The sequence below is a fragment of the Gnatocerus cornutus genome, chromosome 10 (assembly GCF_029298725.1).
Source record: "Gnatocerus cornutus isolate USDA-ARS CGAHR chromosome 10, icGnaCorn1.1, whole genome shotgun sequence".
In the NCBI taxonomy this organism is placed as follows: domain Eukaryota; kingdom Metazoa; phylum Arthropoda; class Insecta; order Coleoptera; family Tenebrionidae; genus Gnatocerus; species Gnatocerus cornutus.
In genome coordinates, this window is record NC_142242.1 from 4,833,415 (window position 1) to 4,860,352 (window position 26,938).

Consider the following 26,938-nt stretch of genomic DNA (forward strand, 5'->3'; position numbering starts at 1 on the left):
TACAGAGACGTCGTGCCGCGTGATGATAATATAATGTTTCTTTTCGGATGCAATAAATCTTAAACAAGGCGTAACAGTGAAAAGTTTCGCCGAGATGAAATGTGTTTGATTTTAAGTTGAAATTTCTAGCTCAGTGTCATTAAGAGATTTAAACTAAGAAAGGTGTCTCAACAAGTTGTACGATGTTTAATTCCTCTCGTATAATTGAAAGCATCGACAGCTTTCAAGTAAGAAAGTATCAGAATTCTCGAGAGGAGTAGATTATGTGGGTTTGGACAATCCAGACATTTCGTGCATGTAAACATGAGAGGTAGTTATCGAGCAAAATGCATTGACATCACTTTAGATGCAAATGCGATCAACGTCAAGGGCACAAGTAAAACACCCCTCCTGAAGCTCGCATCCCCACTCTCCCTTTAGCCCTCGTAGTCTCGTAGCCTTCAGCTGTGTACGTAGCTTTCGACGTTCCAGTTTCAGCAGGGAAAAGCACGGTGCGCTCTAGTGCAAAGGCGCCGATACATGGACTTATGTGAGTACGTCAATAGAGTAGTAATACCTGTCTGTGCTAAATTATTAGCTAGTTGCCGATTCCTAACACATATTCTCTATTGACTACAAAAAAGCAGCAACTCTTTCAGATTCTTCAACTCCTGTAAACTCACTTTACTGAAATAAGCAAGAGGGGTAGTAGAACCGGCGATGACAACCCCGTGCGTGACCATGAAAGGAAATTGAGTAACGCGTTTGTCATTCCTAATGACATTTCATTCGTCTCTTTTCCGGTTTTTGTTTTTGCGACAATTTTTACTTATTAGACTGAAAGATAAAAGGGCTACATGTCTTCAACGTGTGGTAAATTAGAGACGTGCTGAGATTTTCGATACACACTAATGGAATACTATAGTAGTAGAATTCCACGTGCACGTCTGCATTCCTGCATGTAGACGCCTACAACAGAGCGTCGCACGCCCTTTGCGTGGGTGTAGGGGTGGTCTTTCGGCGCCGTCGGATTCAGATGCTCAGTTTGCAGGCTGAAGTTCTTCTGTTCGTGCTTGTCTATCTCTGGGTTGTCAGTGACAAAGCGGACTATCCATTTTGTGTCTTCTTCATATTACGAAATATCTATTTCACAAACGTCCAAACTTGCAAACTCTCGTCGAGTACTTAGATAAAATAAAAATGCACGGTGTGAGTAGATTTCCTTACTTAAATCGATCTAGTTAATCTTAACACTCACGAGACTTTGCTCCAGAAAAATCTCAACCCTCTACAATAAAATATTAAAATGCTTCCTTCGTTATATCCCCAAATTTGCAAATTACCCACGCAACACCCGCGTATTTACAAGTCTCCAACTCTATTTAATTTTCATCTTCTTGGCGAGTAAAATTTCATTTGGATTTTCTTTCAAATTTACACAGTTCATGTTTGTACTTATATTAACGTTATTAAACGTAATTCTCTAGGCTTCATGTAAACGTTCATGGAAAAGCAAAAATATCAAATAACTACATTTAGCTTCTTACCCTTATAACTACACATCTAATTATATACTTTCTTGTCATCTTCCCCCAAACTCTTATTTCATTAACTTGTTATTTAACCTACCACATCGATTTCCTATTACATTTTCTTATCATGTCACGATATTCTTGTCACGTCGAATTTATCGATGATATGTCACATCGAATTTTGTCTACTTCACTTACTTTGTTTTTTGCACTGAAAAAGCATTTGATATTTTTGACAGTTAAGGAAGTCTTATCACAAACCACAGCTAAATAAAATTCTTCTATTCCTTTAAAATCCACAACCATAATCAATACGTCTTCCTACAAATTACTTCAAAATCATTCAGAATTACGTGAGCGACGTTCTATATTATGTACTATGTGTTGTGTGTAAATTTAATTCACGACAAAGTCTTGAATAATGTATGGAATGCCACTTTTGGTTAAAGGACAACAATAGATGGTGAAGCCTTCACCACTTCGATACGCAAACGGAAATAGTTCAACCGAATTGAAAATACGATGTTTCATTATATACTACATAAAACCAATCAAAACTAGCAAATTTATTAAAGATACTCCGCAATCTTTTATTTGTCCGACAGTGAACCAAAAAAAATTAAACGAAAAACGATTCAAGATTTTTCTTGAAATCCACCTTAGTTTCCTTTAAATCAGTTCCTTTCTCGATCCTTTGAATTCCATCTATGTTTTTAGAATATTTGTATCCTTTGCAAACTTTTATTCAGATATCTTTGGATTCCTCTTTGGAAATTTCTGTCGTCTTTTAAAATTATATCTAAAGCTAAACGACGAAATATATTTCCCCAAAGTGATTTGATTGGCAGGTGCATTAACGAAATTTAATTATGAATTAAAACTGAAAATGTTGTAATAAAATCTTTGAAGGAAAATGTAAGCAGCCACCAAATAGCTAAATCACTGAAAGATCTCTTGTAAACGTTAGACAGACATAATCCCCGTCGATAAGAACGGTACAAAACTCTCTTAAAACGTCGTTTTCCTCGAGAATCTGAGCTGTGTCAAAATATTTAAGATCAACTTCATAACTTTTGATTCCAAGATCATTTATAGAATAATAAAACAAGTATCAATAGTAAAAGTTCGATTTTTCGAGGCAAGCATTTCTTCATTTTTCATTAGGCCTTTCAGTTACAGATATTCTTAGGTGGCAGTAGATTGATCGACAGCGTTCTTCCCTCGATTCTTATACCACTGCTTCCAATTTATTTAAAGTCAGTAAGATTTTTCTTTAGCTCGGTGGATATTTTTCTCCAAAGTGTTGAAAATTAAATGATAAAAAATGAGCGTCCTTGTTTTCTATCGAAATTCGGTAATTAATCTCTTAAATTTAGTGATTAGAAATCTTTTAACGAGATGGTTTTATTCATTTATCGCCTCGACGGAAGCTTAAACTTTACGTTCCTATTTTTATGGGATATATGGATTGTTCGAACAGCGTTTAAGTAAAATATGGCAACTTTACGTGTATCTTTCAAACTTATAATGTATATGACACAGGAAAATCGATTTTAAGCTGTAAAAGATCACGAAAAGCCGCTAAATCTCCGAGTTTTATAACCGAAGGATACTGTAAAGTGAAATGGAAAATGGATAATGTTTAATTTGTGGAGTCTTATTTAATTCTCACTGAAGTTATTGAGTCCATCGAATATCCGTTGCAATTTGTATTTACATCAGCAAATAAAATATTTAAATGAGAAACGTGTAATTGTAATAACTGCTAAGCGGAAGTAATTACTGGATTCTTGTTTCAGCGTCGGCTCATATGACCCGAGCTTTTATTAAGCTGAAACTTTTATTCGAGTTGAGAATTAATTTTAATGAAATGCAGTTTTAGTAAATATAATTAAAATGTCAGAAATCCCAAATCATGCATAACTTAAATTATTAGTTTGTACGTTATCCATATTTGCCGTAAATGGATCTACAAAATTTGGCATAAATGGGATTTGAAAGGGAGAATTAAAAGCGGGCATTCTAATGGAAAATAAATCGAATAACCTTGGACAATTACCCGCACGTTTTTTTGCCAAGTTAATGGCTGACCACGATTTTGAACATGTGGAAATCGAAGATTAGTCGCAGCCCTCATCAGTTTCCAAATTCTATATTTGTAGAAAGTTTTGACGTTATCATTCTTTTACTTTTTCGTCTTGGATTATCATGTCGTCGACATGTCACCGTCCGCTAAAGTTAAAGATTTTAAAAGGTTTTATTGATTTTTCTTGGGAAATCTCGGGCTGAAACGAAAAAATCCAGCGGTCCTGCAGGAGAATACAAATAAACGATGGAATAATGTAAATAGCAGGAATCAGGCAATTATATTAGTATTAGTAATCATCTCGTTGCTTGACCAAAGTTGAAGGATCTGTTTCCCTGAAAAGAAGTTGGAAAGCCGATCGAGCTTTGTAGTAACCGTGAAAAGTACAAAATAATGTCCGTAAAGAACACTCAAGCCTTTTCAAGGAGATATAAAATTTCGTAGAGTGTCTTTCCTTTTTGCGGCCGTTCTTGTTTACCAAATGTGATATCGAAAGTCATACATCTTGGAATCTTCCCACAGAAATGTAAAAGTCCGCTGAGAAGCTTTTAGCTTTTTAATAAGCCACGTATTTCAGTTAAATGTTGTCATGAATGCGAAATAATATTTAGTGCTTTCGCCGGGTAAAATATCCATTAGCGCTAGCTCAGACATTCCGGGCAGCGGTTTGGTCCAGCCAATCTCCGGTGGTGCCTGGGACTGCTCTAGCATAATGAAATCAAAACAAACCGATCACCTCGGGCCTCTTGTATGCTGTTCGGCAGAGACATTAATTGTGGGCCTAACACTGCCAACTTTCTTTGACACATCAGGTGAGTAATGATTCTCACGGAATCTCGATTTGCAGACAAAACTTTCCTAAATCCATTCTAATAATTCCAGTAGACAAAACAGACCAACTTTACTATTGTTCCTTCACTCAGCAAGACTTTGGTTTTGATTACTGTAGCATTTAAATTTATTTGTTATACTGTTGCACGCTTTTCATTTCAACAAAATTTGAGTTTAAATTGTATTGTTTCACAAATCGAACTAAATCACCAACTTCCAGTGCGAATTAAAAAAACATGAACGCTGCTTTTGAAGTTTTTCGAGTATTTCGGGCTTCCGCAGCTATAAATTACATTCGTACATATGAGCTGAATAAAGGAACAGAGCTTTAGAAAACGTTTGAACTAAATTATCCTGATGATAGACTTCATAAAATCGAAATAAAAAACACGACGCTCGAAACCAATTCAAGCTATTTTTCGTCCTTTTAGTTTCGATGATTTAGCGGCTGCGACAATACTCTTAAATGCCATAAACTGGCAACATCCTGATATTAAATTCACGATGCAAATTGAAATCAACAGTTGTCTTCTTTTCCTATATTTTCGCTCCCGCGGGTTGGCCATTCCGTCAAAATGCTTCACGTTGTATCATGAATTTCTTCTTAGCGTATTGAAAACGAACAACTTTGAAGTCATTCATTTATCACTTATGAGCTTTGAAGTTTACCAAAAGAATCGATTTTTTTGATACTGACAATTAGTGAGGTTTTCGAGCACTGAATTAACCGTAAAATAAATAAAGGATTTTGTGTGCTTGATTGAATCCGATTCGGTTCTAATTAAATTCAAGACACGTGTACGGGACAACGCCAATATTTTTGTTGGCTCGGCAAACCGAATATAATTATAACTCAATACCTTTTAGTCGCAAAGAGCTTGACGTTGTGCTTAAATCATTTCTGCAACCGGACCTTTATTATCTTAATGTCGGTGTATTACGGAATTCCAGGATCGCGCAGCTCTGTTCGTGATTTCACTACAAACGTTGTGGCCCTATTTAGATTTTATGCTCCGTTTTCTTCTGGAAATTGCATAGCTGCACACTCGGACAATTGCTACACAAATCCTGGTTTTCTGCGCTTTTTTATTTTAGCAGAACTGCGGAATTATGATCGGATTTATTCATTATCTTTGAATTTCTCATTTTTTTATGGAATCACTTAACTTATTTTTCAATTTCTTTACATTTGTAGTTAGACTGAATGTGTCGTTTCCATGACTGCTTTCGATTTCTTATTACGATTCCCGAAATATTTCGATTTTTTTTAAATGTAGGACAATCTTTTAATTCTTTCGATGGCGAATCATTTTTCTATCGTTTTACAAAGAGTTATGGTCATTGCTTCTTTCATTCGACCTATACAATTGAATGGTTTACTCATGATGTAACGTAACACATAAAATGATTATGTTGAATTTTAGCATTCCTAAAAATAAACTGAACATGGCATTGTAATTAACAGATTTCAAAACAAAATTTCGATTGCTGTGATGAAACGAGTGAAAATAACACTAGTTTACAAATTTAAATTTTTTCTTATATCCGGAGATTAAATTATAATTTTCTGGTGCGGGGGACCACTGTGATTACAAAAATCCATTGAGCATAATTTTATCACGTCTGGATTGTTTACAGGATTTTTTGTTTATGTTTAGAAAAGCATTCATTTGTGGGTAAAATGATTCGCAAGATGCGATATATTTTCTTTTAAATTAAAATTTGAATTTTTGGCTAAAATCTGTAAAAACTTCAAATTTGATTATAAGCAACTTTTCTTAATATTTAGTCCATATCTCTGACGCAAAGCAAAATATTGAAAAATCCCTCTATTCAAAAAATCCCAGTAGGCTGAGTTTGCCACTTACAGTAAGCGTAGTGGTCTCAAAAGATGCACCATATGGCCTTCTATGATTGTGCCAAAATTCAAAATTTTTCTCCAAAAATAACCGGAGATATGAGCTTGTAGTCAGTTAAGAGAGCCTGTATAAATAAAAAACCAGACGTGATATATTTTTTCTGTTTTGAGTTTTGAATTCCCCTTAAAAAACTCTTCTAAATTCAACCCTTTTCATCATGGGATATAAAACTTTGTAAACTAGTGTAATTAGTGATATTAAACGAAATAATTCGCGACAAATATGTTTCATCGGCGTGATTCGTATGCAAGGGAAATGCGGAAAATTGAATTCCGGTCTTAATGGTGTACGGTGGAAAGCAGAAGCTCAATAGGCGGACGCATCTGGACCCTTAAACTAAATAAACCCAAGAGCTACATGGCGGCGCAGGCAGCTACTTTAAGCTTAGCACGTTCTTTCTATAAACCATTCTGGTCGAAAAATTAAAAAGAAACTACTGACACTCCGTCCTGAAATAACCATTTTAGACGTTCATGAAAACAATGAATTTTTGTGGAAATATTTTAACATCGAACGCTGAAATCGATTTATCGAAGGTCGACAAATGATGGATAAGTTGTTATGGCCGCTGTGGCATGCAAGGGTAATAATTGAAGTCCGATTTGATCTTTCTTGTTAAATTTGTTTGTTTTTCATTGTCAAAGTATTAAAAGGATAAAATAGATAATTTATTGGTACAGTTGCTGCAAGTTGTGCTCGGAACAGTAAATTGATTTTGTTATTGTAAGTTGAAAAATTACGGGTTTCCGTAAAGACCTATGACATAAATTACGCTTTTAAAATGCTCGGCTCACTCCTCGCTTAAACTGCACTTAAATGAATTTCTAGCAGTTTAAGAAAGTTGAGAGCAAAATGTCTTTTATTCAAAGAATCCATAAAGAGTGCTCGAGAAAATTTCATTTAATTACGCTTGATTCTGTTTCTAAACAATATATTTACAGTTGTTATTACCAAGAAATTGTTTCGCGGTAAGAATTCAGACAAATATTGGAATTTACTTACAGCTCTTCAACACACCAACCTTGGTTTTAATTTGTCGCTTCCATGCCAAATCGATAAAGTTTACGCCGTTGATACTGATTCGTTTCCACTGCTTCAAACAAGTTAATGACATCCAAATTCAACAGAATTTCTTACGTTTTGTTGTGTGGTTTTTGGTTACTCATCGATCTATAGTAAAAGTTTGAAAAGCATTTTTCCTTTATTCGTTTGCAGATTTGTATCTTTCAATTTTCTACAATAAATTTGATTCGGCTCTTATTTAAACTCTTGACATCTCATCATTTATGTTTTGCATGAGTTGGAGACTTCTTGAGTACGAAGCTCAGTAACAGCTGGTACTTAGTGCGTCGCCGTCGGGTGAATAACGAACATGGAATGAAAATAGGACATGATAGTTACACTGTCACATTTTCATTGTGAAAACAGCCGTCTCTAAAATATATGCAAATCAAAACAAAAACAATGATTTAGAAATGCCAGCAGAAGGTTTATTAAACTTCAAATCAACAGTAATTACTAGCATTGTAATTTTGATTACCAATTAAGTGTGAGATTGTTAAATGTACCATTTTTTACTTCCAACAGGAAAAATAACTCAACTTTTTTCAAACCTCCAAGAATTAACAAAACGAAGCATTCGTACGCCACGCGCAAGAAATTTTTTCCTTTGTTCATCCAAGTTTTAAATGTGATTTGAACTTTTTATCCAAGTCTTTGTAGGAGAAGCATTCACGAATTGTTGTGGTAACAAACTCAAAATATAAAAATTTTCCTGCATATAAAACAACGAAATGTTATTAAGCCGAATAGCGCTCTCCTAATATTAAACAAATAATATTTCTCACTAAATATTTCAGAACGCAGCTCGATGTTTCTAAATTCGTATCCGTTCTTTCACTCCAATAGTTACCCTGCCAGTATTAGGTAGAACGAAACAGGCTAAAAATATATATTTACATGACACACTTCATTTGAGATGCGATATTAAATACAGATAAAAATTTCTTCGATTTTTTTACTAAATATGTGCTTGGGGATTAAGTTTAGCCAAGTTTGGAGGTGTGTTGAAATTTTAGGATGTGAATCAAGCAATTTTGAAGTTTGAGAACTGGTGGTTGCCACTTGGCGCGTTTCTATTAATGTAATTTACCTTGGAAAACAACTTTGCACAGTAGATCAACTAGGTATCCTGTAATTATAATTAACCGTTTATGGCGCTGATTTATCGGATTTACCCGAATTTTGTAAATTTCGATAAAGCCGTTGATTAGCAGCTAGTATGCAAACTTGCCAAGAGCAGAGTTATTACATTTTTTTTTAATTTAATTTTTCAGCAAAATTCTGGCTCGAGTTATTCCACTAATTTACAAATAATCTCTCTTCATTATGTCGTCTGTGGCAAGAGAAATAAAAAAATACATTTGATATCAGGGGAAAAAAATTGGCTCAAAGCCACTTCATTACTCACACAAAGCGGTAAATTAGGGCTATTATTTTCATTATTACCAGTTCATAATTTAAGCTCTGTGTGAATGTATTATTAAATCGCGCCTGAATGAAAACTAATATTCCAATATTACTAGTGGATACTTAACTCAAACAGTTATATTTAGCCATGAATCAAGTTGTGATATTCACACTACTTCACCGGTCAAACCGATTAAAAGGTTTTGCATTAAATCTTGGAAAACTAATGCGGCGCATCCACCATTTTGCAACACGACGATTTAAAATGTCGTGGCGAAAGTTAGTATGGTGTGGAACCAGTAATTAAGTTAGAATAATTTTCATAATTTAAGGAATTTTTCCTGTTTGTGGACTTCTCTTGATGAGGAAAATCTTGTAAAGACTGTTTAATAATCGATAACTGCTTGGCATTCTTGTGAAATTCCTTCATAACTTGTAGTATTTAGTTGAATCCGTGCAGTTCTACCAAAAGAATGTAGCGAGTGATTTGCAAATAAAACGTGGAAATCACTAATGAATTTACATTTTAGTGAAGTTAATTTAGAGCGTCTAGAGTTTTTATTAGAGATTATACTTTGGATTAGTCAGTCATCTAATTTAATTACACACAATTAATTAGTGCGGTGACAAAATTTTGGCTGAATCCTTAAAAAATTAAAACATCTTTTAGTCCACGCAGTTTTAATTACCATTTCTGGTTTATTAAATGTGAACAAATCGCATTTAAATTATTCAAGTAAATTCAAGGACTTGGGAATTAATAAAAGAAAACCTTTCTTTTCAAATAATACAGCTTGAAAGGTTGAAAAACCCTCAAGAAATTTATTCCATTATTATTTTTCTCTTTATTCCAGGACAAGGTTTAAAATGTAACACCACAAAAACAACAAAACTCTTTCAATTGAAAATAAATAATCTCTTGGCGCCTTCATGCTTGTTCGACTTGCTTTATCTCATGATTAAATTATGTCAGTTTAGTTCGTACTAATTTTAATGTTCAAAGAGAAGCTTTCTTTAGCGACACATTTTAATTTATGTGTTATTTATAGCGTTCAGCTTCTTTAGAGTCTAAATAATTTAATAAAATTCATGGATAGACGTTGATTCGTTTTATTTTTATTTTCTTGTCGTTTTAATGAAGTCAGAGTTAACAGAGTTTAGTAAGAAGTGAAAATGAGAGATTTTGCTGTTAGTTTTATTGCCGCTACATATTTGTTTGCCGCGTTATGTTGTCCTATATAGACTGCGGTTTTCAGTGTCCTAATCGCATAAATGTGTTTCAATACATAATAGTCTATTGCACGAAATGTAAACGTAACCATTAGTGTCATTTTAGTATAATTACAGAAACATTAAAAAATGAGTACTTTTAATTTATGAGCAAAACAAACACGTTTACCGCAGCTGCATTTTTACATTAAGCATTAAGTCGTAGCTATGTAATAACGGCTGCGTAAACACGCTATATTCTGTAATGGGTTTTGAGAAACGCTTTACAAAATTTCCAATGTCATTTTTATTATTATATTATATGAAGACCATTTATTATGCCATCAAGATCAATAGCCCAACAAAAATTCTTCGTCGTAATATAGAGAACATTCTATTCTACTGTAAATGATCGATTTTAACATTAGCAGGATTATTTTGGTTGAAACTTATGGCACAAGGAACACTTCCTTGATTTAAGTGCAATTAAGCTGCACAAACAGTCTGACCTGTGATTGGCGGAAATGAAACTGTAAATTAATTGAATCGATTGCGGCTTCCTTTGATCTTAAAATTTGTATTCAATTTGAAGCAAAGAATGGGAAAATTAAGAAGGCAACTAACTACTCCAGGCAGTCTCTGATTCAACATATTCAATTTATGATCCATGAGAAAAGGGTAGCAGATGAAATTGCATGACCCTTTCTCATAAATCCTTCGATCACTGAAACTAAATTTTCGGAATTGTTTATTTAACGATTACGCATGCGCGACTTCAAATGCATATTCCTATAAATTACGACTAAATTCTCGAGGGGAAATACCACATTAATTTTAAAAGTTGGTATAAACCGAGGAAAATCCTCTCAGTTCAGTTCTTCTGAAGTTTGGCCTGCATATCACTGTTCTTTTAATCATTTTTTACAAGAAATGAAAAAAAATATTATTTTTAAAGCTTCGCAAATTGCGAATTTTCTACCACTTTTTGCCTCATTTTCGTCAAACGTGTAACGAGCTCGACAGTTGTAATAGAATGAACGATGATTAATATTCCGTTGGTGCTTAATTTATTAGTTCAGAATAAATTTATGTGGAGCAATTATTTTCATTTTTCTTATGATTATCGGAAGGATTCCTTTCGGCGGAAATAAATAACTGTACAAAGTAATTAACAGAATTGACGTGCGTTGGAAGGCCTGTAATTCGATTTTTTTCGTATTTGTGGAGGCGTAAAATAGGTTGTCAACGAATCGACTGCATTTCTTATAAAAATGATGTCATCCTAAATATCCGCTCGGATCAAAATGACTGATATAAACTAATCCTGAACTGAAAACCTGCCACATCCGAAAAACTCTTTAAATATTCGATATCTTTTACCACATAGATAACGTTTAAATCAAGATTAAAGTCAACTCGGTTAATTTAATAGGCCTCTTGATTACAGTTGATACAAATCCGGTTTCCATGGTAGTAATCGCTGATTTAAAATAATCAAACGGTTTAGTGTAATTGGGAATTTAAATTGATAATAGTCACAGCATCGCACGGATGTTTTAGAAACCGGCGAATCTACTGAGGTAAACCCGAACTTTTCAAAGGTACATAACAACCCTTTTGACACAAAGTAAAGTCGGTTTTTCGTAATGCGGTCAACAGTCTGAAAGCAAATATGGGATTTTTTTTCTATATACACAATGCAATTAATTAATCAAGTGTATATCAAATAACGCAGTTTACTTAAACAACTGAGATTAAATTTGCTCCAATTAAAATAGTGTGTATCAGTAAATTATACTATTTCTAAAGAGGAATAGCCTTCTGATTCCGAATCACGTAAATGTAAATCTTTGAAAGGTACATGTTTTTTTTTTATTCTTTTGAAAAACACAAATACTCACCGATTTGTTGCACAAAATGTGGAGATGGATGACACTGAAAATTTATTTTTGGAATCTTTACTTGAATTTTTTTTCCGGACAATCTGGTGGGAGTAGCCGATGAAAACATCAAAAACTTTTTAACAGTTGCTGCATACTTTTTATCTATGATTTTTGATTTTGACGAGTGAAATCATTTAGAATCGCGCGATTTATCGAAAAACTACAACTTTGTGGATATTCAAGTTACAATTTTTACAAAATTTTCAAAAGTTAACAAAATAATATTGTTTCCAAAAATCACTCCACATTCTTTGTCATGCAACTTCTAAACGAGAAGAGATGATAAGTTGTTTAACACTGCGTTAGAAAGCAGAAATGTCAGCCTTTATATTGACGTATTACAATCAAAAATCAAAGTACTAATTTAGGAATTTTATGGAAAAAAAGTGTCAAAAAGTTTTTAAAAATCGTTAATTTTTTGAAATTTTTGTTAGTTTTCTCAAATATCTTGACAAAAACTAAGTCATTCGGCGACTTCTTTAGTTCGTTATAAAGTTTATTTCATTTCCAATGATATATTATTGTTTCATGATTTTGCAAGTTATTAAGCAAAACTAAAACAAAAGTGAACGCTGGGCACTCAAAATAGTCTTTGAGTCCTGACCTGATGTAACAAAACGGGTTTCAGATTAAAAATCAAAAGGCAATTCTGTTTTAGTCCAGGTACAAATTTCGTCTAAATTTTGTTGACTAGTGTTATGTAGAAATAATTAGGATTGATTTCAAACAAGAATAGTGAAAGGTAATAATTAATCTTTATAAGTATGAAAAGGAATCAACAGGCAGGTGCGATGTTCACCAACTTATTATAATGACTGCTTTAAAAATTAATATAAATAACCAAACAAATTTGGTGGATGCGCCGGGAAAAAAATTACGTTATATTTTTTTTAGCTTACTTCGTTAAGTTCTTCGTAGTTTTTCTGTGTTTTAATACAAAAAAATAAAGAAAACAATTTTTTTTAATTCAGTTGTTTTAACGGTCTAAACGCAAAACGCAAAACAGAAAGCGAAGCAAAATATTTGGTACAATTTAGTGCTGTTTCATGTAACTACATAATTAGTGTTAACACATTTAATAGGTAAACTAGAATTGGAAGCTCGTTTGCGGTATGTTAGTTATCAAAGGAATATTTGACTGTGGCAATTTCTCGTCTGTAATGAACGTTAGTTTTGCCGTACAAGAAAAAGAAAATAAAAGTTTGTAGTAAACTTGTTGTGAAAGTTAGTGTTCAGAAATAGATTTTTGATAAGTCATATCATAAATAGGAGCAAAGTGTAAGACCAAGTGTCAGGTCTGAATAGATTACGATCCTTTTAACGAAGTTTGAGAAACACGTCGTTGAAATTTCTCTCTGGTTCCGCATATAATTAATCGATTGTTCGCTAATATCCCAGAGTTGAAGTAATAATGCATTTTGCAGTCGTATCGGTATTTTACGGTGGTAATAAAGCTGGTAGCGCGTCACCGTCGAAAGGATAAGGTAGGCTCAGAAGCGGTGTTTGAGACGTCCACGTGGAGTTGAGCGCTGCATCGAGCGCAGCTTGGGCCGGGCGGCGGCGGCGGTTCGGCCGGGCGGCGGCGCAGGTCCGAAGGGCCGCCAGCTTAGACACATTCGCGTACACATGTCGCCACGCCGCGGTCACGCACACCACACGTTACTTTACGCGCGCATCGCTCCAGGTGAGTGTACGTGATGTCTGGTAGGTCAGTGACCGTCGGAGGGCCCAAGTTCAGTGCCTATTTTTTTTTATAAAACTTTTGCAAGAAGTTTTAAAAGAAAAAAGTTGCGTGGCGCCGAAATCGTCCACTTTGGTTTCGATCAGTATTTGGCGCCGTGATGGAATATGATTGATCGTGGTGTCATAAATTTCCTCCCGATAAAATTAAATTGGCTCCCGGTGGAATTGCCGAAATCAGTGGTCAAATGAAAAATCGCGTTGCGAATGTCTACCATGCAAATAATCTGTTTCTGTATAGGTGCAACAGGTCTGTTGTATGTGCAGAGCGCAGCATGCTGTAAGGGGAAAGGGACGCCATGGTGGATAGACATCGTCACAGTGTTAACCAGATAGAAGAACCGAGGCCTAGGCCGAGGTACCTCGTGGTCTCTTTTTTTTTTTCTATCCCTAACTCTTTCTTTACCCAGATGGGGGAGTTTAGCCAATGAGAGAGCTCTTCTGGACCTTCTTGATGGCGATCGGCAAACTTTACAAACAACCCCTCTCACGTTGGCACCGATCAACAATTCTAACATCTACGCCAGAAGACACTCCGCGCACACTTGTCCCATCACCGAAGAGAGAAATGCTCCACCTCTACCAATGGCTAGCGTGAGTACCAAATCTTTCTGGTTAAAAATAAACTATTTAAACTGATCATGCCCGTTTATAATTGGTTCAGTTGCTCAAGTAATCTCGCAGAAATTTCAAACGCATCGGAATTTTTAATTAATTGTGACGATTCGTTGTAATCATAACATTACAAAGGTAAGTACAAAAAATAATTCCTCGCAAGCAATCGATCACCAAATTTCAAATTAATTACTTCAATACGTTCATTTGCATATTATTTCATGGTCCACCAAGTGATTCTGTCATCTTAAGTTCTCGTCTTTCTGTGTTCGAGCTTTCTCTATGGAGGATAAAAATTAAAATATTTGATTTATTACACCTTTTATGAAACGTTGGTTCCCGATGAAAAAAGCAAAAAAATCCATTATACAAACGAGTTGAATATTAGCAAACTCTAAAATAAAATTTTCATACGTCTACAGAATAAAAATCAATTCAAAGTATCTTTTGTACGGTTGTATAAGTCAACATGACTTAGAAAATTCAAAATGTTTGCTACAATTATTTAAAACATGAGTCGAACAACAAGCTCCTTAAAACATGTTATTTATTGTTGTTTGTCGCAGTTTGAAATAAGATAAAAGATAAGTAATGATGCCTCTTTTGCATGCTCATTACTGCCATCACTTTTTATGTTCTTACAATAATAAAATAGTGCCACAGCTTTATTTTCCTTTGTAAAATTGATCGAATATTTTAAATTCATTTTCAGTGCTATTGCTACAGCAACAATATTCTTCCACGTATTTTTCGTAAAATGTCTGAAGGTTTCAAGTAATTGCTCAAAACCTTTATCCTATAACAGAAACGTTCTTCGTGGTGACAATGCAGCGGGTGGTTTTAATGTGCGCAGTTATTCTTAATAGGACATAAAACAGACTTTGGTTTCACAAGTGATGGATTTTTGTTTTAACCTTGTCGTGATTATTATTCTTCAGTCACCTTAATGTATACAGAATGAAAATAGACGCAATGGTATGAGACCGAAAACATTTTCTACATTTACAAATCACTTATGCCAACGCTCTGACTATGATGAAATGTTCATTCATTGTCAATTTCATTTTTTAACAAAACATTAATCGGGTTATAACTCTCAAACATGCCTTTAAATGGAAGCTGATTGGAGCGCGCTAACAAACTTGACGCCAGGTGATGAAGAGATAATCGCAGATTATTAAGATACTGTTAAATCAAACAATACATTTTGTGGTTAGTGTGGTTTATATCAAGTTTCAGATATCGATTTTGTATATTTTAGTGGTCGTTTTGGGTTTCGGAGCAGCAAACACCAAATCCGCGAAATGAAAAGACAGAAATATTGCTTAACCGTATTAAAATTAACGTTCTCTGCTTTGTTAAGTCATTAGTAGCTCTTTTTTTATTATATTCCGTTTACTACTTTTACTACTTGAAATTATTTGGCAGATGAACGTAACGATAAGGAAGTGGAAATAGAGGCACTTCCTGATAGTCTTTGCCTGTTTAAATTTTATTTAGTTTCAACATATCCATCCAAGTTTCTTAAGCCCCACTTCCACCTGATGTGTACTTCAAGAAGTTTGCGAATGTTAATGTCTATAATCCTTCTTATTTCAACAAGAAGACGTTAATGTAGAAGAAGAACTTTAATGTTAGTAGGAATGAATTTAAATTAGTTGTTTAGGAGGTTGGTTTTTTTCAGATACCACCGCCCGTTCCAATGCGACCACCTGCTGTACCCAAAAGAACGCATGTTCCCGCACCGATGAATGCAGTCGAAAATGTTAAAACAAATGTTAGATCGCAGCCACAACCGCCCCCAGTAATACCACCTTTGCCAAAATCTCGAGCACTCCCCCCAATTCCTACTGTAGATAATAAACCTAGACCGCCCGTTAGAAAACAAATTTCAAGCGAGTCGAGTAATATAAATATTTTATCAAGAACATACGACTTAAATAGGAACGCGTCGCCAAAACAGACGAATAAAATACCTGGTTGTACATTTGAATTTAATTCAGTAACTCAGGATTTCTCAAAGATTCCTCCGGCGCCAGTGGGTCCTCCGCCGCCAGCTCCGAAAACTTGTCATAAGCCCAATATCGCTCCGGCAAATAAAGTTTCCGGAAATCAGCAATGTAACGGAGGCAGAGTTTCAGTACGGCAAGACTCGGGAATATCAAGTGATAGTTTCAGTCAAACATCCTCTCCGAGTTACACCACAAAAACAATGGAAACTCCCCTTTTACCACCAAAAACGCCCGTCAGACAACAAAACGGGATTCTAACTAAAGTTCAAAACGTCGAAGACGACGCTAACGGAAACACAACAATAACTAAAAGTGCATCGACGCCTGCAAGTTTGCAGACCATCGTGCGCTTTCATAATGGGTCAAATATGTCTCTACATCATAGGGTAACTTTCTCTATATTCACCGCCGCCCATTTCATCGCTTTTATTTACAGATAATTAGAGATATGAGACGTCCTTCGAGCCACTACGCTCGACGTTTAAAGTTAAGGTTTAGATTTGCTCAAATAATTATTAATGCAATTGCCTTGTTTGCAATAGGCGCAGGAATGGCAGCGTATTTCAAAGGTGACTCTCGAATACATTCTTATCCGCGTTATCCTTGATTCTCTTCCAGCTTATCCATCATCAGTGCAAATTGTAAACACAACTTCCAACACAACCGTCGCACCAGTTATTGAAAAAATTAGCACAAATCCAGCACCAGGAATATGTTTACCTGTTATAGTAAGCTTCTGTCAACAACACAAAGTACCTTACAATTTCACTGTCTATCCGAACTACATGGGACATTTTGGACAGAGAGACGCACAGCAAGAATTAGAATTGTATGATGCTGTTGTTGATGTTCGTTGTTACGAGTTGTCTGCGCTCTTTCTTTGCTCACTCTTCGTGCCCAAATGTGGACCTCATGGAGAGGTCGTCCGGCCTTGTCGCAACCTCTGCTATGGTATACAATTTCGACCAAACCAGAGCCGGAACGATTTTTTTTAAATCTAGCACATAAATTCTAACGCTGTTAATAATGCATTTCAATGAAAAATCGATACATCATTCCAACAGGTGGTGTTGTTATTTTTCTTTGTGAAAGTCTTCCGCAAATTTTCATTATATTTATGTGTTTACTCGGCATAGTCCCGACTCTGGTTGTGTGGGAAACTTTGCTAACTGAGTCATTACAGAAACGAAGCGAAGATGCGGTTTCTTTCTTGACGTTTTTGGTTTAACTCTGCCGGAGTACTTGGACTGTGGCTTGTTTCCGGAAAAACCGGAACGAGGCCAGTGCATCGGTTACCACGAAGTGAAACAAGCCAAATTGCGAGCTCAAAGGCCAGGTAATTTGTGCTTAACTTGTACAAAAGAATCTACAAAGACTTCAATTACGGTACATATAGAAATGTTTCTAATGAAGCTACAAGTCGCGTTTGAAACTATTAAAGTAAAGGAGTAAAACAACCGGAAGCTGTTTACACAATAAACTACGACATCGAGCAATAACAACATTGTAGTAGCTGTGCGTAGCACCATCAGATAAGTCCAATGGAATATATAGTAACAGTTTCTTATCTCGCGCTACGGCAATATATTCTTTTAATATGCTTCATGGATCTTTTGTCATGTCGCGTTTTACACGATGATATCTGTGTCTTTCAATAAATATTTTATGTTGATGCATTCAAACAGATTGCCGCGAATTTATTAACGCGTTCCGAATCAACTTATCTGAAATGTCAACTAAACGATCCCGATGACTAATGATCCAGTAAAAATTCAACGATTTTCAATTAAATTGGAAACGCGGTTGGGATATAAATCGCCATTCTATCCAACAATTTTCTTTCCGTAAACTGAAATCAATAAACATGTGTGTAGTTTCCTCTAAAAATCACGTTTTATTAAACATTTTCAAGTGTGCCCCAACGGTTTCCAATGTGACATAAAACGTTGCATACCTAAAGATTGGCAATGCGATGGTCATATGGATTGCAAGGATAAATCCGACGAGTTAAATTGTAAGGACTGTGGCCCTGGAATGATTCACTGCGGAAGAGAAAAATGCATAACCCAAGAACACATGTGCGATGGTAAAGTGGATTGCCCGTGGGGTCAAGACGAACGAAACTGCTGTAAGTGACAACGAGAATCGTCGGGAAAACTGAATAATGCGTTTTTTAGTAAGATTAAGCGAAAGAAATGGAGATGAAGGAAAAGGACAACTCGAGGTGTACAGACCAGACCAAGACGAGTGGGTTCCTGCATGTGTGGCCCATTGGGATCAAAAAACCTCGCCCAAGGCCATCTGCTCCCTGCTCGGATATTCGTGAGTTTCTAAATATTACATATGATTAATATTGAATAACACAAAAGATAATACAATTATTCAAAAATTCTACACCAAATGTAGGGACATTGAAGATTTAAATAAAAAATGGTTTTTACGCTTTCGGTCTTCATATTCATTAAAATAGAAGCGTATTTTTAAAATTTTAATTGTCTTTAACTAATATTTTTATTAGACGAAAGAAAGTTTCAGTTTTCACTATGCATATTAATTTTATTTATCTACGACCATTAAATAATTTTCTTATAACATGTTCGCGTTTAGATAAATAATAATGGCTATAATTATGTCCAACGCAATAATAAAATTCGTCGGCTCTGATTGGCTAAAATCCATTTAGTTATGACATAGTGCAACGGATTTTCAAGGACGCGAAGTGAGATGCAAAAAAATGTCAATACAGATTGAACCCGAATAAAGTGCAAAGATTTTAAACATAATATCAGACACCCCTGTAGATTATAATTTTGCAAAAAAAAAGAAATTCGAATGGGGCAAAACCCCCATTACCCGTTATTCGACGCTTATGGGACTGAATTTAACACTGTTTCCCAAAGAATGCAAAAACCATTAGAACAAAAAACATTTACGCTCGGTCTTATTGGAGGTGTTTAACTTTCGTCTTAATTACAGAAATTGAGTATTGAATTGAATTACACAAAATTGAGTATGGCGAAACATTAATTTGTTTGAAATAAAGGGAGCCCTCAAAAGGGCCAATCTTTATCTCCACAGGTTCGTAAGGTGACTTTTTCCGACTCGCTTTGTGAACCCAAATGAAATTTTAATATAAATATAAATATATATACAGTATGTCCCCGGATTGACTTCACAAGAGGAAAAAAAACGTTACTTTTCATTTTACAAAAAAATGACAAAGGAATAATATTTTTTGCTTAATTTAAAATAAATAAATCTTTAATTAAAACTTTAATATTATCAAGCGGGTTTCTTAAAATCGAAAAAAACAAAAAATAACGAAGAACTTTTTTATTTTTAATTTTGCAAAAAAAGTCAAAGGAATGAAATTTGTTCCTTAACTCAACCAATTTCCATATTTGATTGACCCATTACCTGTTTTAGAACATAGTTCAATTCTAACTCGTAATTCTTTAAGACTGTTTCGAATTTTCTCGATTATTGTTAAGGATGCAATTGCAATTTTTTTCCAATTTTTTAATACTTACACATTATTGGGTAAATTTTTCTTTAATCTTTAACGCACTATTTGATATTGCGAATGCACAGCCTGTTGTTATTTAAACACGATTACAAAATTTAATAAATAAAAATAATAAAAAAAATAATTTTAAGAGTACAAACTAAAAATTTTGAAATTTTAATTGCAGATTTATCTGTTTTGAAATAAGCAAAAAATGTTATTCCTTTGAAATTTGTTTGTAAAATGGAAAATATACTTTTTTTTCCTCTTGTGAACTCAATCCGGGGACATACTGTATATATATAAATATAAATAAAAAAATAAATTTAAATAATATTTTTTATAACTTCAGGTTTATCACAACACTCTTGAAGAAACCACGGGCAAAGAATACAAAAATGTAACTTAAAATAATCCAAATTTGAACAATTTGGCACTGTAAAACCCACATTTCTCTGCCACGATTATTGATTGCAGTACTCAAAGGAACTCTAATAAAGGCATTTTTTGCCACTTGGTTGTTAGCGTTTTTATTCCCATCTTTTCGATGACTTGGACTGACAATGAACTTGAACTAGAGTCTGCAGTGGCGCGCACCAGTTTCTGCAGAAAACTGTAATCATTTTTTTCTCGGAAACGGTGACGTTTCGGAACGCGAAATTTGGTCATTATGTCAAATTGCGTTGTTATTTTGACAATCATTCCATTCAGTTCATTTTTTATTTTGCCTTTTAACATACCCTTTGAACAATGCACATATTAAAAATTCGTACGAAAACAAGTTGAAGAAAATCTTTACAAGTGTTTCGCTCTCTTAAAAAATTAAATTAGTCTATCAAAGAATTAAGTGAATTTTATTTTTACATTTAGTTAATTTTGTAGCTTCTACTCAAAATACTCCCACATAATCATCATAATAACTGTCTTGGTTCTTATTTTTTAGTACATTTTTTATTGATAACAATTTGTTATACTTATTTGAGTAAAGGGTCGTAGATAAAGCATAGTACACTACATTCGCATGTTATCGTCCTTATTCACTCGGTTGATTTGCTCTACTCGCTCGTGTGTGAATAATGTGCCTCATAACATGCTCGTATAATAATATTCTATTAATTCTGGCAAATATCGTCAATATTATTCGAAATTAGAACACAATATTGCGTCTTTTGCTATGCCATGTGTATCAATCGTATTGACATTGGAGGAATAAAAATAAATTTCTTTGATTCCGAACGAATGGAAACCTGTCTTTAAAATGAATTCCTCTGGGGATATATTACGTAAAATCTGCATAGTGTAAATAGAAAAGTTGATTTTACTAAATCACAGCAAGCAAAGTGTTCATAATTCTATTATGTAAATGTCCAATCTAATAATAAATGAGTTAAAAGGATTTAGTTAGTTTCGAGTCCTGGAAAATCCTTTCGTTCTAACCCTAGATTCATTAATTCAAGTCAGCGTGCTCATCGGTTAAAGGACTCTGATATGTAAAATTGCGTAGCTCATAAATTCATTATCGCAATTTTTAATTCGGTTCCTGATGGTAAACTATTTAATTAGATAACCTTTTAGAGCTTAAAGTAGTAATTGGTATAATCCAGGTTCGTGATTTTCATCCATTTTCTGCTAGTTTAAAAAGGAAGCTTAAAGCAATCCATTAATCCACACTTTTCTAGTATTTATCTAGTAAATTTGTTTTCAAAAAGTGTCACGCAGACAATTAAATTTAATGAAATGTTCCGTGCTTCAATTGTAGTAGAATAATGTTCGCATCACTAGATTATAGCTTTAAATTCCTGGCATTTCTATTATTCACAATTCGTTTGAAGTTCCTTAAAAATCGGTCAAAGGAACAGAAAAAGAAGCGAGACGGTTAGAAAGATGTAGTAGGTATTGAAAGGTACATCGCTATAAAGTTTTCTTTGCCCTTAACAAAAGTTTAAATAGTGTTTCGCGGAATTATAGGAGTTCCAATGGAAGTCGTTTATTGAGAGGTACCGATATAAACATTTCTCCTCCGATCCAGGAGACAACGGCTATCTGGCGAATGAACCAGAACAAACGGCCGAAGAACATGATCCGGGAATTTGGATCGTGTAACGGAACGACATATCCTACAGTCGCTTTAAACTGCACTAATTATGGTGAGTAATGAAAAAGTTTAATAATAAATTTCAGACAAATTTAAACAGACTCATGTCTAGCAGTAAAGAAAGCAGTCAGTTATGAATGTAGTTAAACTGAGCTCAAACATTCCAAACATAACAACGATTCTTTGGCCAAGTTCTGACTAAGAAGATTAGAGTTTTTATAAAAGAGAAATTTTAATAAAGTTATAAGTTTTGCTTTTTTCAAAAATTGCTTCTGTTCTTGACGCCATGTGCTCGTAGCCTGCAAAACCAACAATTAAATTTGTATCGTAATAAAATTGTTACTGAATTATGACTGTAGTTTGCGGGAAAGCGAGGAAAAGTTACGCGGAACAACTAACTTTGAGGATAGTTGGCGGTAATCCGGCAAAACCGGGGGACTGGCCATTTCTAGCGGCTCTCCTTGGAGGTCCAGAAGAGATATTTTATTGTGCCGGCGTTTTAATCGCCGATCAATGGGTACTTACAGCGTCTCATTGCGTTGGAAAGTAAGACAATATAATTTTTCTATTTTTTTTTCTAGTAAATCATTTTTATTCCACAGCCATTCGGACGTTTCCGGTTGGACCATTCAACTGGGAATTACTAGACGACATGCTCATTCATATTATGGGCAAAAAATGAAAGTTAAAAATGTTGTTCCGCATCCTTTATACAATCTTGGTGTCGCACACGATAATGACGTCGCTTTATTTCAAGTAAGTTTGGTAGTGATTTTCTATCTTATTACTATTAATTCAGAACATTTCCTTTCGATTGAATTTTCTCTTGAATCAAATCAACTAAAAGTCTTCGGGTGCAATTTGCTTTGTCCGAGATAATAAAACGTGTCAGAAACCGTTTGATAAACAGCCGTCACTGTCCCGGACATTAAGTTGCGACAAGTTAAATAAAACTCGACATTTGTCCGGATATATTTAATAGACTGGGCAAAAATCGATTAATCGAGAAATTTTGCCTTTCAACTAACGCACTTAACACGAATTTCATAACTAGTTAATTGTCAGAATGAAGATTATATTCTAACAATTAATTTCGACGTACAAAAGCTGCAATCCGCTATTCTCATTAAGTATACAAAGGAGGAATTAATTTACACAACAACGCTTAGGTCTCCATTATTAACCATCATAGTTTATCTTTATTACTATGCGAACATTACGATTAGTTAAAATTAAATTTAGTTTAATTTTTCATTAAACATAAATATTTATTTCTAGCTTTCGTCCAGAGTTGACTTTCATGAACATTTATTACCCGTTTGTCTTCCGCCAGCCAATAAGCAACTCCACCCCGGCACAAAATGTACTGTTATTGGATGGGGCAAAAAAGAAGACACTGGGAGTAAGTACCTAATTTCAAACAATATTCGCCCATTTCAGAAACTTCCAAAATTCCTATTCATTATTAACAATTTTTGTTTGTATTTGTCCACTCAATTTCTACTATCACCCCATTTCTACAAAATATCTTCTTTCGACCGGCGCATCCACCAAATTTATACAATTAAGTTTACCAAAAATTGAAAACTCGCCGGGCTGTGCTTATTTCGATCTGTTTTAATTAACAATTGACGATTTAACTAAATGTAATGAATACAGTGTATTTATGAAATCGATACTTGTAGTGTGAACGAACAATTTTTGAGACAACATTGTATAAATATTTAAATCCGCAAAATTGAGCAAATTCATCACTCAAATGTTAAATATACCGTGTCTGCAAATCTCGTAAAATGTTTTATTCGAATTAATAAACCAGAAAGTTATTTAATTTCCAAATAGCACTGTCAGTTTGGTACGTAGACGCAACAGGTTTTGTAACAACATTTCATAAATCCAAATGTATACAAAAATGTAAATATTGGAATTTTTCCTTTGAAATGAAAAAGTCATGTCATTTTTATATTGCCGAAAATGAGTGCTTCCACGGTGTGAATTAATTCGTTTGATCAAAACGAGAGATTAAGTGTGTACGCTAAACCCTAAACCTTCTAAATGATGCATGCGAGCGTTTATTTGTTGGAACTTCAAAACTTTATAACCTGGAAATACAAAATTCGCGCTTTATTTACATAAAGTTTTATTAAAACATTCTATTTGAAAGGAAAAGTTTCCAATTGTGAACGTTGCTATTTGCGTGTAAATATTACAACGAACTTGATGGTTCTTTTTAACTAAATGATTTAAAAAATTCTTTGTTGAATAACCGAAAAATGGGGACAGCGATTACGTTGTGAAGTTTATTAAAGAGCAAACTAACATTTTTCATGTTTTCTGTCATCAATTAATGGTGCACAGCAACAAGACACACTAGGTTATAATTAATATTCTTCCACAGCGAGTCGGGGATTTTGTTTTTGTTTCATTTTAGCGGTTAAAGCAAAAAATATGTTTGTCAGAGAAAAATGAATCAACACTAATAAAATAGAGTGTCGTAAAGAAACGGGTGAAGTTGAACCTTATTTAACTGAGAAGGGATGAAGGGATTATGAGCAAGAAGAGAGAAATTAATAATAATCTCGCTTATAAATGGGGGTGTAAAAATAGTAAAATACTTTACTTTGGATTTGAAGGAAGTTGGGATATTTGTTTCGTTTGAAACGATTGGGCAATTTGTTGGAAAGGGGGACGATTTGGAAAAAGTGATGTTAGACTTGTTGTTTATTTGTAGTGTCAGAATACGAACCCGAAGTAAATGAAGTGGAGGTGCCCGTTTTGAATCGGGACTTGTGCAACGCTTGGCTGGAAAATCGGGAACTAAATGTTACAGATGGTATGATCTGTGCCGGGTACAAGGAGGGAGGAAAAGATGCCTGTCAGGTGAGCGATTACAAAACATTTTCTCTTGGTACGTGCAGCTGATACAAATAAACCAAGGCCAAGGTTAAAGCTGATTTAAAAGTCGAAAAAACAGAGTGGATGGAACCGCACGTTGTTTACGAGTAAATTATCTGTCCAACGGGGACGTAGACACGTTCACATCATGTACGTGCCAATCACAAGTCAAAATGCTTGAGTAAGTTTGATACAACGATATGCACACGAATTTGAAAACAAAACGAAATTTTCATTGATTGTAAACTATATTTAGTGTTCGTAAACCGAGTTGTAAGTAGGATAAACTCTGTTATTATAGATTTTACGTTATAAATACTTTCTGGATGCTATTTCCGTGAAAATCGGGAAATAAATCCGCTCTTATATTTGAATCGGGTAGTTGAAAGGAACACATTCTAAATTTATTCAATTTATGATAGTTTACGTAGAGTGCACATTGAATTAATAAATAAAAATCGATTTTTGGTGTGGACAAAAATAAATCAGCGCTTGCTTTGGTGGGAAATGTAGCGTGGTTGTCTTAGTTGAACGAGTCTGTACTAGCCGTCAAAATGGGGTGAAATTTCTTCACAGGGAGACTCCGGAGGACCTTTACTGTGTCGTGACAGCAACGATTCAGACCGATGGTTCGTAGGTGGAATCGTCAGTTGGGGTATCAAATGTGCTCATCCGCACCTACCCGGAGTTTATGCTTACGTTCCGAAATATATTCCATGGATTTTACAGCAGATGAAGCATTACTCCGATTAGATAGTAGATAAGACAATAATCTCAATTAAGCTGACAATAATGTAACAAGAATGAATGGTACAAATTATACACGGTAACTATGGTTTTCTAAGACATTTACATGAAGAGAATGCTTACAAAGTTACTTAGTAAGACGCATTTGTTATATTGTGGTATAGCAGTTCTCCCCTGCCACAATCCAGCTACGCACAATATCTAGAATGATCCTCTAGTGATATTTCGTGACAATTCACCTAGTGTTCGAGCGGACCGCTACTACATGTGATCTGTTTATACAGCTGTGTCATATACAACTTTGTGCGGTATTAATAAATATACTGAACTAAAACATGCTGTAACGAACGATTATGTCGTACCTTCAAGAACCTCCTATTCATCTAGCTATAGCCGACTGCCGGAATGTGGAATATTTTGGTAATTAAATAACTCGAAAACTTCCCCAAGTTTCCAGAACGAAATTTTTGCGTGAAAATAAACACATAACTCGGCAACTTGGCGAAAGCTTTAAAAATAACACTAATCAGATCATTAGATGTCTGTGTATTGTCGGAGACGATGGACTTTACGAAATATAAAAATTGTCAAGGTTGAATGTGAATGCTTCTATTGTAAATGTATAAATGTATACGTAATATGTCTACACCGAAATATGCATCTTCTTTTTGCTCGTGCAAAGGTTAACTTACATCACGTTGGTGTTTGGCTCATGAAGAGCCCTTTAACGAGCATGAAAGGTTCAGTATATTTCGTAACATCGCCATCTGTGCAGAAGTCTTCGAAGACCCTATTAGATAATAGCCTTGCGCCCTGGTGCTGGTGTACCCGTGACAATAATCACTTCGGAGCCTTCTGCAATGCTTTAAATATATTTTATACCCTTAGACAGAGAAGATATAATAGTTTTCTATAGATTTATAACGATGTTAACTAGTGTCTACTGTGCGCAGGTCGTGAATTTTACAGCTCGCGGCGAGGTTCACATCCAAAGAACTTTTTTTAATCGATTTTTCCATCTATAACCGAAAACTTAATCATCCTTCCAGAAATATCCAGACGATGCTGAAATATGAATAATTTTCTTGCTATTTAGCCCGTCCTCGCCGTCGGCGATTGTCAAATTCCAGAGACGCTGCGTTTAACTAAAATTGCGACGTGTGGGCAATCACTAATGAAATACGTTGTACATGTTTCTAAATTGTGTTTTTCATATAGAAAATAACGCAAAAGTCATTAATCCCCAAAAAGCTAAACTGTACTGCACGATATTGTTTACAGAAATATCGCAATCAAATACAGTGATATTAGACGTTAAGTAACAGTTACACTTAGTCAATAAAAATTTTTAGATTCCTTAA

General features: G+C 34.6%; 1 protein-coding gene across 4 annotated transcripts; it reads left to right on the top strand.

Annotated features, from left to right (window-relative positions):
- The first annotated feature begins 451 nt into the window (after nt 1-451).
- On the top strand, nt 452-25,583 carry LOC148167324 (atrial natriuretic peptide-converting enzyme-like). 4 transcript variants are annotated; one of them, XM_088046994.1, is made up of 15 exons: nt 452-529; nt 13,950-14,066; nt 14,119-14,302; nt 16,008-16,721; nt 16,772-16,904; nt 16,954-17,286; nt 17,519-17,671; nt 18,248-18,463; nt 18,513-18,657; nt 21,809-21,987; nt 22,295-22,481; nt 22,538-22,691; nt 23,214-23,337; nt 24,667-24,815; nt 25,407-25,583. In XM_088046994.1, the coding sequence occupies exons 2-15, from the start codon at nt 14,008-14,010 to the stop codon at nt 25,581-25,583; spliced, it is 2,907 nt and encodes a 968-aa protein (XP_087903120.1). In that variant the 5' UTR covers nt 452-529; nt 13,950-14,007. The 4 variants fall into 4 exon arrangements, with proteins under 4 accessions (XP_087903120.1, XP_087903119.1, XP_087903122.1 ...); XM_088046993.1 differs by lacking the exon at nt 452-529 and adding an exon at nt 13,593-13,652; XM_088046996.1 differs by lacking the exon at nt 452-529 and adding an exon at nt 13,593-13,652 and having other exon boundaries at nt 16,347-16,721.
- Nucleotides 25,584-26,938: the final 1,355 nt, after the last annotated feature.

Bases quoted from the DNA above. Each gene is read 5' to 3' on its own strand.
- LOC148167324 (XM_088046994.1), top strand. From the start codon at position 14,008: ATGGTGGATAGACATCGTCACAGTGTTAACCAGATAGAAGAACCGAGG. The intron at 17,672-18,247 runs GTAATTTGTGCT...AACATTTTCAAG, and splicing joins ATTGCGAGCTCAAAGGCCAG to TGTGCCCCAACGGTTTCCAA. The intron at 24,816-25,406 runs GTGAGCGATTAC...ATTTCTTCACAG, and splicing joins GAGGAAAAGATGCCTGTCAG to GGAGACTCCGGAGGACCTTT.